We start from the raw sequence: 13,201 nt of genomic DNA on the forward strand, positions 1-13,201 counted from the left end.
CAGGAATGTATCAGCAACAATTTCAGGCTGCCACGGCATCCCACCAATAGCATAGTCATGACATCGCGAAGCACTGAATCAGCTCTGCACAAAATCAGGTTTTACTGCCTCATGGATGAGGGACTGTGAAACAAGGAAACAAAACCCTGAGAGATCTCCTTAGGAAAAAGAAAAGCAGGAGCATAACTAAGCCCTGCATCTTGGGCTCCAAGAGAGTAAGCGCATGGCCAACCTGCCTGATGGAGGTCTGCTGTCCCAGCACACTGCCTGCACCACCTGTGCCCAGAGCCAGCCCTGAGGCAATGCGGAGTTCTTCAGTGCAAACTCACTGCAAATAAGATCTCTCCTTCTGCAAAACATGGCATGTCGCTGAGCTAACACTAACTCACATTCATGTCTGAAGATGCTACTATGCATTCATATCATTATCTTAGTGCTAATAGCTACCAGTATGTACAGACACATTCTCTGGTGAAAGCTTGAAGGGAAAAAATGAGTCATAAGAATCAGGGAAACAAAATAATGAAAATGAAGCTGAGAGGTAAACCATCTTTAGGAAGATGCGAGATAAAAAAGGAGTTTGCATGGCCAATTTCATCCTCATCATTTTCAAGCACTTTCTTCTTCTGTAAGCAGACAGAAAATAATTTTCTACTCCTGAAACACAGTGATCCCTACAGGGACAACTGGTATGAGACATACACAGCTTCAGTGAAGGAATTCAGGACAAGACATAAACACAGCTACATCTTCAACAGAACCAATAAAAAAACCACAGGTTAGTAAAATGCAATAAATCAGAAACTGTCGACAGCAAGAAGGAAAACTGAGCTGTCTAATCTAGAAATGAAAGAAGGAAATTAAAAGAAAGTTCCAAGAAGAACAGAGTTAAAAATTATCTGGAATACCCAAAGGGTATGTTGAAATTTACCCTTCAGATATGAAGAACAGACACATGAACTGGAAAAATGGTAAGCTTTCTTTTTTGGGAAAAAATTTGCATATTAAATATAGTGTCAGAGTCAGCAAACCAAACAGGAAACTACCATCAATATATGAGTTGTCTTTGTGGATGCTGTACAGACTTTCATACTAATTTCCATTACTTGAATCAAAGTCTCCAACTTATTTTTAACTCTTTTCCATAGCCTCCAAATAGACTCAGGTACAAAAAAGCAGATTATTAAATAGAGGCAGATGTCTTAGAAAAACACACTTTTTTAGATATTTTCTAGGGGCAGCTGCCCCCCTGAATGAAATCAATTTCCCTGTCAAAAATCTTACAGAGTAAGAGGAATTATCCTTCTGAAAATTAAATACGGACATGAATATTTTATAGAATGCCTTTCCTCAGTTGTCAATAACATTTAGGAAGCAAAAACAAAACCAAACTTATCTCTTCCTGTATCAGCAGTTTGCTTACTTTTCTGCACTTAGTTCAGTCTATTTTGTGGTATTGTTGTCCTGTTCCCACAGGCCCCTGTCCAAAGCACCTCTCCAGCTTTCTAGTAGCCCCTTTACGCACTGGAAGCTGCTCTAACGTCTCCCCAGAGCTTTCCCTTCTCCAGGCTGAAGAAATCCAGCTCTCTCAGCCTGTCTTCATCCAGTAAACTTCACAGTACCCCAGCAAGACAACAAAGGATTTTGTTAACACCATTGTCCCAGTTACTGCACAGAAAAATCCTGCACAGACACATGTACACCAGGAAACAGACAGATCCTACATCCATGAAGACCAGGTAAGGATTCCTTTTCTTACTAGGACAGTCTTATTTTTAATTTCAGTTCAAATATAGCTCCTCATACACTGAGAAAATGGGGAACCTACTTATTATTTGAAAATTAAAATTAATACAAACATATAAATAATAAATCTCTCCATTCCAGTTGTGAGCAGAAATACATTAACATTTCTATCCATCAGTGTAACCCTATCACATCTGGATAATGCCAAAAGCTCAATAACTCTAAATAAATCCAGAATAGCTTCCACTTAATACAGACACAGCCTGTACCGTCAGCACATAACTCGATTCCAAATTAATCTGAGCAAAAGGCATGAGGAGAAATGCTGGAAATAGATGCAAAATGTGCATGCTGAAATGATGAAAGAGAAAGCAGAGAGTAGAAAAGCCCTAGGTCAGCAATAATGCCTTTCCCAACTGTTTCTGAACTTTTGTACTTGGTTTTGCATATGCACATCAGCTTTGAATACCCAGCACCATATCAGTAAGTCACTTACCAACTTACCAAAAATGGGTCAGTATAAACTGACACTTGTCATGGATTTAGAGACTTTTGTATTTTTAGAACTAATTTTGTTCTTCCATCTACAGGAAAGAAAGTATATTCACAGAAAGAAAAAGGCAATAGATAACATTTAGTGGAACAACCCAGAGCTATGCTATTACCAAAGGCAAAGCACTTTATTATTATTATTATTATTATTATTATTATTATTATTATTATTATTTGTATAAGAAACCAGATTTGTCCATTTAGGCTGTGGGAAGTTTGGGTTTTTGGTGGTGGTGGTGGTTTTTTGGCTGGTTGGTTGGTTCACTGAAGGATAAAAACTTGGGATTTTCAAGGCTGCTGTACACAGCACAGAACATGCCTGGAAGGGTCACCATGAGGCAGCCTCAGTGAATTCCCCATTTTGGGCCTGGTTTTGCCACTGTAACTCCAGTTGCTCCATCTGTAACTAATTCTCAGGCTGCAACTTCGAACCCCCAACACAGGTGCTCACATGCCAGCAAGTGTGCACATGCCTGCTACAGCTAGAATCCTTGTACCCTGCAGACACTGAACTTGGCCCCACTTGTGCAGTTCCCAGAACTTATCCATGCGTATGTGACAGAGACAAACGGGCACGGGTCCAACACTTGTACATAAGTACCCCTACCAGTAGTTAAAGCTCAGACAACATGATAGAAATATCTCTAGATGTCTCTCTGCAAATGATGAATGCTCCATTTCTGTCTCATATACACAAGTAGGTAAACATCAAAAAAAAAAACACTCAACTTTTCTACTTTTAAGTGAAACACGTGGCTTTTTTACAGCACACAGAGAATCTCCACTTACCCCCTTTATTCATTACCAGCTTCATTTCACAGAATCACAGAATCCCAAGGGTTGGAAGGGACCTCAAAAGATCATCTAGTCCAACCCCCCCGCAAGAGCAGGGTAACCTACAGTACATCACACAGGAACTTGTCCAGGTGGGTCTTGAATATCTCCAGTGTAGGAGACTCTACAACCCCCCTGGGCAACCTGTTCCAGTGCTCTGTCACTCTTACAGTAAAGAAGTTCTTCCTGATGTTAATGTGGAACTTCCTATGCTCCAGTTTACACCCATTGCCCCTTGTCCTATCACTGGATATCACTGAAAAAAGCCTAGCTCCATCATCCTGACACCCACCCTTTACATATTTGTAAACATTGATGAGGTCACCCCTCAGTCTCCTCTTCTCCAAGCTAAAGAGACCCAGCTCCCTCAGCCTGTCCTCATAAGGGAGATGTTCCACTCCCTTAATCATCTTTGTGGCTCTGCGCTGGACTCCTTCAAGCAATTCCCTGTCCTTCTTGAACAGAGGGGCCCAGAACTGGACGCAATATTCCAGATGCGGCCTCACCAAGGCTGAGTAGAGGGGGAGGAGAACCTCTCTTGACCTACTAACCACTCCCTTTCTAATGCACCCTAAGATGCCATTTGCCTTCTTGGCCGCAAGAGCACATTGCTGGCTCATGGTCATCCTCCTATCCACCAGGACCCCCAGGTCCCTTTCCCCTTCGCTACTTTCCAGCAGGTCAACCCCCAACCTGTACTGGTACATGGGGTTGTTCTTCCCCAGATGCAAGACTCTACACTTGCCCTTGTTAAATTTCATCAAGTTTCTCCCCGCCCAACTCTCCAGCCTGTCCAGGTCTCGCTGAATGGCAGCACAGCCTTCTGGTGTGTCAGCCACTCCTCCCAGTTTTGTGTCATCAGCAAACTTGCTGAGGGTGCACTCAGTTCCCTCATCCAGGTCATTGATGAAAATATTAAACAGCACCGGTCCCAGCACCAACCCCTGAGGAACTCCACTAGTCACAGACCTCCAGCTAGATTCTGCGCCATTGACCACAACTCTCTGCCTTCTTCCTTTCAACCAGTTCTCGATCCACCTCACTACTTGATCGTCAAGCCCACACTTCCTTAGCTTATCTATGAGGATGCTGTGGGAGACAGTATCAAATGCCTTACTGAAATCAAGAAAAACTACATCTACTGCTCTACCATCATCCCTCCACCTAGTCACTTCCTCATAGAAGGCTATAAGGTTGGTCATACATGACTTCCCCCTCATAAAACCATGTTGGCTGTTCTTAATGACCCCCTCATCCTTGATATGCCTAGTGATGGAGTCAAGAATAAGTTGTTCCATCACCTTTCCAGGGATGGAGGTAAGGCTGACCGGTCTATAATTACCCGGGTCCTCCTTCTTGCCCTTCTTATAGACTGGTGTGACCTTTGCCATCCGCCAATCCTCAGGCACCTCGCCCGTTTCCCACGACTTACCAAAGATGATGGAGAGTGGCCTAGCAATGACCTCCGCCAGCTCCCTCAGCACCCGTGGGTGCATTCCATCCGGACCCATCGATTTACAGATGTCCAGATTGCATAGCTGATCCCTAACCCAATCCTCATCTACCAAAGCAAACTCTTCCTTTGTCCTGACTCCTTCTGGGGCTATAGAAATCCGGGGCCCTGGGGGAGAGTCTGCAGGAGTAAAGACAGAGGCAAAGAAGGCATTCAGCACCTCTGCTTTCTTTATATCCTCTGTCTCCAGGGTACCCACTTCGTTCAGCAGTGGGCCTATATTGCCTCTTGTGTTAGTTTTATTTGCTATGTATTTGAAGAAGCCCTTTCTATTGTCTTTAACCCGACTAGCAAGATTGAGTTCCAAGGAGGCCTTAGCTGTCCTAATTGCCTCCCTACATCCTCTAACAACTGTCCTATATTCCTCCCAAGCGGCCAGCCCCTCCTTACATAATCCATAGATTCTCCTTTTCCACTTGAGTTTGCCCAGCAGCTCCTTGTTTAACCACGCTGGTCTCCTAGATCCCTTACTTGATTTCCTACTCATTGGGACGCTCCTATCCTGAGCTTGGAAGAAGCGGTCCTTGAATGCTAACCAACTATCTTGAGCCCCTTTACCGCCTAGTACACTTTCCCATGAGAGTTCCCTTAGCAGTTGACTGAAGAGGCCAAAGTTGGCCCTTCGGAAATCCAGAACTGTGGCTTTGCTAGGTATTCTATTCCTCCCACACAGGATCCTAAACTCCACCATCTCATGGTCACTGCAGCCAAGGATGCCATTGACCGTCACCACTTCGACCAAACCCTCCTTGTTGGCGAGTACTAAATCTAGCAGCGCTGCTCTCCTAGTTGGTACGTCCACCATTTGCATTAAGAAATTATCATCAATGCACTCGAGGAACCTCCTAGACTGTGAATGACTGGCTGTGTGAGTCTTCCAGCAAATATCAGGGTAGTTAAAATCCCCCACGACGACTAAGGCATGTAGTCGCGAGGCTATTTCCAGTTGCCTGTAGAAAGCCTCATCAACTCCTTCGTCCTGATCAGGAGGTCTATAATAGACCCCCACAACTGTATCACCCGTGCCAGTCTGTCCCTTAATTTGTACCCACAGACATTCCACTTGCTCCTCATCCGACCCCGGACAGAACTCAATACATTCTAGTTGCTCTCTCACGTAAAGAGCAACTCCACCACCTCGCTTCGCTGACCTATCTTTCCTAAAAAGGACATAGCCATCCATGACCACATTCCAGTCATGTGACCTGTCCCACCATGTCTCTGTAATTGCCACTAGATCATAACCTTTAGCCCGCACACAGACTTCTAACTCCTCCTGCTTATTCCCCATGCTGCGTGCATTGGTGTACAGGCATTTCAGGGAGCCAGTCCTAGTACCCTTTTTCCCCTGCGGGACAGGGTCTAAAAAGCTATCCTTTCCCACAAGTGAAACAAGAGATTGATAGTCCTCCTTAGCCCGCCATCCTTCAATCCCTAGCATGTTCCTCTTGGGCTTGTCCCCAACAGGCCCAGTTAAATCCCCTCCCCCCTTCATAACTAGTTTAAAGCCCTGTCAATAAGCCCTGCTAACTCCTGCCCCAAAACCCTTTTTCTTCTCTGGGACTGGTGTATCCCGCCTGTCACCAGCAAACCAGGTGTCCCATACAGCAGCCCGTGACTGAAAAACCCAAACCCCTGCCTTTGGCACCAGTCATGTAGCCATACATTAACCTGCAGAGTCTTCTTATATATCCCTTCACCCTCGCTTGCAACAGGTATGGAGGCAAACACTACTTGCGCTCCAGACCCTTTAACCAGCCGTCCCAGGGCCCTGAAGTCTCTCTTCATTGCCCTTACGTTCCTCGTAATAATTTCGTCACTGCCAACCTGAAAAACCAGCAGTGGGTAGTAGTCAGACGGCTGCACCAGTTCAGAGAGTTTCTTTTTAACATCTCTAATCCAAGCCCCAGGCAGGCAGCAGACCTCCCTGTGGGGTGGATCCGGTCGACAAATGGGCCCTTCTGTTCCCCTCAGAAGGGAGTCACCCACCACAATTACTCTTCTTTTCTTCTTGGTTGGGGAAGTTCTGAGGCATGGGGGTGAGTGACTAGCCCTGGGTGACTCGCTAGATAAATTTGCCTCTCCATCTCCATTCACCTGGCCCTGAATTTCCAAGACCTCGTACCTGTTATTCAAGGGCAATTGGGAGGGAGGAAGGGATTGTGAGGGTTTTCGCTTACCTCTCCAAGGAGGGACCTCCCTCCATACATCCTTGTCCATTAAGCTCTCTCCTTCTGATGGTAGGAGGGAAGGGGATCCATAACTTGTTGAACCACTTCCCTCTGCCCTTGCCTTCATTTATTTGTTTGTTTTCAGAAACTGGCTTCCCTAAACACATCTATGTTATTCCAAAGATGGAATGCATATAGTGAGTGGTTATGCCACACATACATTTTGACATGAGGAGCTGCTGACTACTTGAAAAGTTGTTACTGAGAATTAATAGTAAAAGCCCCTCGGATTCTTGTTATTTATTTTATAAATCTGCTGATGCCAATTCTCTGACAAAATCAAGAATCCTTTTAATTTTTCCTCCTTACTGCAAATGTGAAGACAGAGTGTTAAAAAAAAAAACCACAAATACAAGTCAAAAAGCAAAGCAGACTCAAACACAACTCTTCAGAGACCTTACAAGATCAAAATGATGCCATATGGTTCAGCAGAATAAAACTGGGCAAGTAAGAGCAAGCAGAAATAGCAGCAAAAAGCAGGTATGGTAAAATAATAGCCTACATTAGAATTCATATGCACAAGTACTTCAAGTACATCAGAAAAGAGGAGAAATCTGGAAAACTCCAAGTTAATTATCTGGAGCACTCTGAAGTTAGGTGCCACGTACCAGGACGTCATGAGTACGAAATAGTTAAACCTCGTCATCTCAAAAGAAACATCAATCTTAATGTCTCTTAAGTTCAAAAGCTTCAGAATGCTGAAGACAAATTCAGAACTATAGCTGGAATAACACCTTCCTTGCTTCCACAGGTGTTGTGAATGTTTACTCCTCCTTGTTCAGGTGTTCTGCGTATTTTATTCTTACACTGTACACACAGAAATCCAACACTCCCCAAAAAGAATCCACCCCTATCCTATACCAACATCCTGCCAAACTGTACCTTCAGATCTGTGCCTTTGACATCACCAATATAAATTACAGCTTCACCATGGATTTGAGAACATTATACAGCCAGCTATGAAATATTGCTATTTAGCAGATGAAACACATAGACGAGCCAAATCAGGTTAGGCACAGAAGGCAATTTTGCAGAAAGCTGTTCTGAGGAGTGAAAGGAAGCTCTTCACAGGTCTGAATGAAGCCACCTCTTGGCTAATCAATTTCTCAGCCTGTAGTTCCCCTTGCTAAAGGGCCTTCTCTTCTCCATGTTACCTCCTGAAGACGACTCTCCATCCATCACATTTTTAATTTCATCAGATGCATAAAGCCACTCTCTCTCATCTATCCCATGCTCTCAGGCAGAAAAAGCAGCTGGGTTTGTTCTCTTGCCTCAGGTTTCACCCACATGCTCAGAAGTCAGGAATTCCACTTGCCCTTCCAGAATGTAACGCAATACAGACCCGTTACATTGCAATTCCCACTAATTTCTTAAAAAAAACTCGTTTTCCCCGCCACTACCACCAATGCACTGCCAACATCTCCAAAACTATTTGAATCAAGATGTTAAAACGTTTTTCCATAGAGGAAAAGAGGGATAGTCTGCTACTAGCAAATAAAAGCACTAAGCACTGATTTTCTTTTTTAAACAGAAAAAAGAGAACAAATCCTGAATTCTGTATCACAGTTGATAAAGAGCCTTGCTGCTGTTTTCCAGTTTCTGAGAAGCCCTTGCAGTGCATATAAGGGCAACTCTTCTCATAACGGTTTTGTACTAAAAAGTTTCTCTGTCTTCAGTGTATCTCCTGCCTACTTTTAAAAACAAATGGATAAACTGTTCTCCCAGTCACTGAACGCACAGAAGTGTTCACATTTCTGTTTGTAAAGAACTGACTAAATACCTTAAGATTTATAGTTGTAATTTACTGAACAGCTCTAAAAACTGCTATTTCAAGCAGTCCTGTTCACTTACATACTCAGAAGTCTTTTTATGAAAGCAGGATTGTTTAAGCCCAGTCTACACTTGCAGATCCTTTCATTCTGTCTTTCAATTTCTACAGTCTCCTTTCACAGCTTGTCAAAAATGCCACCTCCCTTCCATCATCAGCACCACTGGAAACAGAATCTAGGGAAATGATGGCCAAAAGATTAAATATTGCAGCCTGGCATACAAAAAACCCCAAAACCACAACGCAAAGGCAGGAAGGGACGTGGTATATGTTGATTCATCCATTTAGTTTTTAATAAGTACATCATAGCTATGAATAACAGCAAGCTCTAGAAAACACTGAGAAACAAAAAAGGAAAATAATGTCCCCTTGCATCTATTCCTGTGATGGAATAATACATCAACAGAAGCACCTCAGGCACACACTCCTCAGAAACAGGTCTCTTCTGGATCATATGAAAACCATTTCAGTAAAGCCCTTGTTCCACAGAAGTGCTTCAGGAAGGACTGCATATCATAATTTCTGTATCCAAGCCTCAGTACACCTACACACTGACCTTGCTCACACACACTAGCACAATTCCTAAACTTCCTAAATTCCCACTTCCTTTTTAAATTACAAAGATGTTGCTCTCTAAAAAACATTTCAGAAGATAGGCGCTATCTCTGAAAAAGAAACAGTGTTTTACCATTACTAATGCCGGCAGGGTCACAGTGTTCCCAGGCACTGCTGCAGCAATGAAGCACACCCATAGACAGGCAATCTGAATGGTCCAGCAGCACTCCTCATCAGCAGCCCACATTTATGAGTCAAAAAAACCCCTTTGTGACATTCACCATCATGAACTGAAATCTACTGAAATGAAATCTTGCAATGAAATCGATTCCTCAACCATTTATTTAACACCATGTTTCCAAATAGGATGGTAAGGGGGCAGGTATTGGAATATCTTGTTTACCTTCACAGTAGGCAGAATCCCCTTGCACAGAGAGAAAACCAGTCTTGCATTCACAAGTCGCTTTTGTGTTCCAGTTTTTGCACTCAGAATTTTCACCACATCTGTGTCCCTCAGCACAGAAGTTATGGCCTGAAATACAAGGTATTAAAACATGTTTATTTCAGCTATTCATATTGGTTATTTATATTGACTGTATAACTGAAAATCTCTGGTATAGAATCCCAGCCTGGTTTGGGTTGGAAGGGCATTTAAAGCTCATCCAGTTCCAATCCCCTGCCACAGGCAAGGACGCCTTCCACTAGACCACGCTGCTCCAAGCCCCTTCCAGTCTGGCCTTGAACACTGCCAGGGATGGGGCAGCCACAGCTTCTCTGGGCAACCTGTGCCAGGGCCTCAGCACCCTCACAGGGAAGAACCTCTGCATAAAATCTCATCTCAGTCTCCCCTCTGCCAGGTTAAAGCCATTCCCCCCTTGTCCTGTCCCTACAGGCCCTTGTCAAATGTTCCTCTCCGGGTTTCTTGTCAGCTCCTTTCGGTATTGGAAGACTGTTACAAGAAATTCTCTTTATAAACCTATATGATGCACACAGGCTTTTTGGATTCCTCCATCTGTTCATTCTCAATAAAACCATTTTGTTAAAAAATGCATTTGTATAGTAGTTTTAATCAGGAGGAAAGACAACTTCTAAGTAGAAAGTCTTGTTAATATATTCAACGTCTACTGAACCCATGATAATACATTAGCCTTCTATTGAACTCCATGTAGGACAAAATACCACCTTATCTCCAAGAAGTGCAATACAAACTTACACCAAAAGGATAGTAAAGATTAATATAAAAAGTCCTTCACAATTCCCTTATTATGCATAATCACACGCACTTTTAGAAGAGAAAGATGATGCTGTATTAGAACACAAACCTGTACTGGTTGTCAAAACATCTCCTTGTCATCAAAAACTAGCTGGATTGTTTCTAGGGTTCCTCATTAATACCTGAATCATAGTGTGTGGGAGAGAAGTTTTACCAGTCTCTCCCTTTTCCTTGAAACAAATTCTCACTAGTTGCTTTGTGAACAGCTTCTTTCAATCCATACAAATTAATTTCTAAAATCATGAACTTTCCCACTTCCTTCTATAAAGGCAAAAATGGCTCAAGTTCTTTCTTCCCAATTCTCAGGATCTCTCAAAGATGTGCCAGAACCTCTCTCTGCTGAAGTCTAAAGTGAAAGTAATTGTCACTTTATCTCTTTAAGGGCACTCCGCTGGAAGTATTGTAAGAGACAACTAAACGCCCTACCTGGACAATGGGAATTTCTTTCTCCCCCCTGGTGCATTTTTGATGGATTTTTCTGTATTAATATCCATGACTTAATTTCTATCTGACTGTGATACATAAACAGTCTTTTTTGGTAGCTCTTCTTTGTTCTGCTTTCATCTGCTGGAAGGTGGGAAACCAGAACCCAGACATACAACTAGCTACTTGTATCCCAACTTGTGCTCTTATGAATACAAGAACAATTTCTACCAGTTCTGCCTGGTCATAAAGGAGCAATCCAGAAGTTCTAGTTCATTGATCCTAAACTTTTCTATCATCCCCTAAAAGCAGCTAAGAGAAAGACAACCTGGATTTTTAAGACATAAATGCCAGATTCAGATCTTTGTTCATATCCCTTGCTTGGATAGTCTCCAAAGAACTTCGGAAGACTTCAGCTTACACTAAATATAATTTTCACCTTCAGTAAGCAAATTTTCATAGGGCTATCCTGAAGCTGTTGTTGACAGAGGAGTTTATTTGTTTTTAAATATGAACTTCAGTCATCTACTACTTGGAAACTGAGATTTCATCATTTTATTGCACTCCAGCTTTGCAAGTCAGGGGTTACAGACTCAACTTTGTTGAGTTCTGGGGTCATTTTTAAAAGAATGCCACACTTGCTAGCAAGGAGAAGACTTTCTCAGTGCCAACATCCAACTCTACGCTTAAGCTTCAGATTCATTTTATATCCTACTAGTGCTCAGTTAGCTCATTCTTTCATTATAATACAACTTGCTAAAGAACTCCATCCATAAAAACTGCAGACATCCCTTCCAGTCTTCACTCATTTCACAGTCTGGTAAAAAAACACTCAAGCATTCCAGATACAGCCTTGTCAAGCCTGGGTACAATTCATCCTGGTAAAAACAGGCACAATTAGACTGCTTTTAGCCATTTATGCAATCACAGTATTTGACGTCTCATTTCTGCCTTTATAATCAAAACTGAACACTGGAACCGATCTCCCCAAATTTACCCAGTTAGCATCTAATTTATACTCTCCAAGCAGCATTACTGTTCTGTTGGCCTTCTAGATAATATCCAAGAAACAACTTTTATAACATTTTCTTTATCATAGTTTTCCCTAAGACTAAGACATAGAATCATAGAATGCTTAGGGCTGGAAAGTACCTTAAGATCATCTAGTTCCAACCCCCCTGACAACAGCAGGGACACTTCACCATAGACCATGTCGCCCAAGGCTCTGTCCATCCTGGCCTTGAACACCGCCAGGGATGGAGCATTCACCACATCTCTGGACAACCTGCTCCAGTGCCTCACCACCCTCACAGTAAAGAACTTGTTCCATATATCTGACCTGAACTTCCCCTGTTAAAAGTTTAAACACATCACCCCTTGTCCTGTTGCTACATTTCCTGATGAGGAGTCCCTCTCCAGCAACCCTGTAGGCTCTCTTCAGATACTTGAAGGCTGCTTTGAGGTCTCCACGCAGCCTTCTCTTCTCCAGGCTGAACAGCCCAAACTTTCTCAGCCTGTCCTCATACAGGAGGTGCTCCAGTCCCCTGATCATCCCCGTGGCCTCCTCTGGACTTGCTCCAACAGCTGCATGTCTAGTCTGTATTCTGCTGCTTTATTATAACTCTCATTTGAACGCTTATACAGTAGTAGGTTTATATTGGATTATCACTAATAGATACTACTACTTGGAACCAATGTAACATATCAGTGCATTAAGGCAGACACTATTAAAACACCACACATTTTTTAGTGTGGGTTGTTACTACTGTCTTGAGATAGAAGGTTTTTAATTTATTACAATTTCCCTCTCATGCGAACCTGCAAAAAAATAATTCCTCCTTCTCAGCCTGTTTTAGTGACAACAGTCTTTATATAGCCTTTTGCACCAAAAGACTGTTTCTATGCTCTTTCTATCCCAGGGAGTCAACATTTTACCCTGTGATCACTTCATGGCAAATTTATGACTCACAATGAGCCAAAGGGACATTTCTCAGGATGAACAAGTCCCATGTCCCAGATCAATTGCTCTTCTCTAACACTTTCTCCCAATCACAAGCCACTGATTAGTTTTCAGTATCACATCACAACCCTATGAAACCTTCACTGTTTGCCACCCCTGAAATTTATCAGTAGATCTGATGCCTACCTTAACTATCCATTTTCTACCACTTAAAACCATGAACTGCTTTTAAAAGCTCTCCAGGAAAAACTGTACTGCTTTTGTTCCCGTTATCAACTCAAATAGG

At 42.8% G+C, this 13,201-nt stretch overlaps 1 protein-coding gene across 5 annotated transcripts in view; it reads right to left on the reverse strand.

The window, feature by feature from the left end:
- The window catches only part of NELL1 (neural EGFL like 1), a 306,821-nt gene that overhangs the window by 205,398 nt on the left and 88,222 nt on the right, over positions 1 to 13,201 (reverse strand). For all 5 annotated transcript variants that reach the window (XM_065683411.1, XM_065683408.1, XM_065683410.1 and 2 more), the window contains exon 12: positions 9,663 to 9,791. In XM_065683411.1, coding sequence (XP_065539483.1) covers positions 9,663 to 9,791 — 129 coding nt within the window. The remainder of the gene's footprint in view (positions 1 to 9,662; positions 9,792 to 13,201) is intronic.

Source organism: Lathamus discolor, chromosome 6 (genome assembly GCF_037157495.1).
Source record: "Lathamus discolor isolate bLatDis1 chromosome 6, bLatDis1.hap1, whole genome shotgun sequence".
Lineage (NCBI taxonomy): Eukaryota > Metazoa > Chordata > Aves > Psittaciformes > Psittacidae > Lathamus > Lathamus discolor.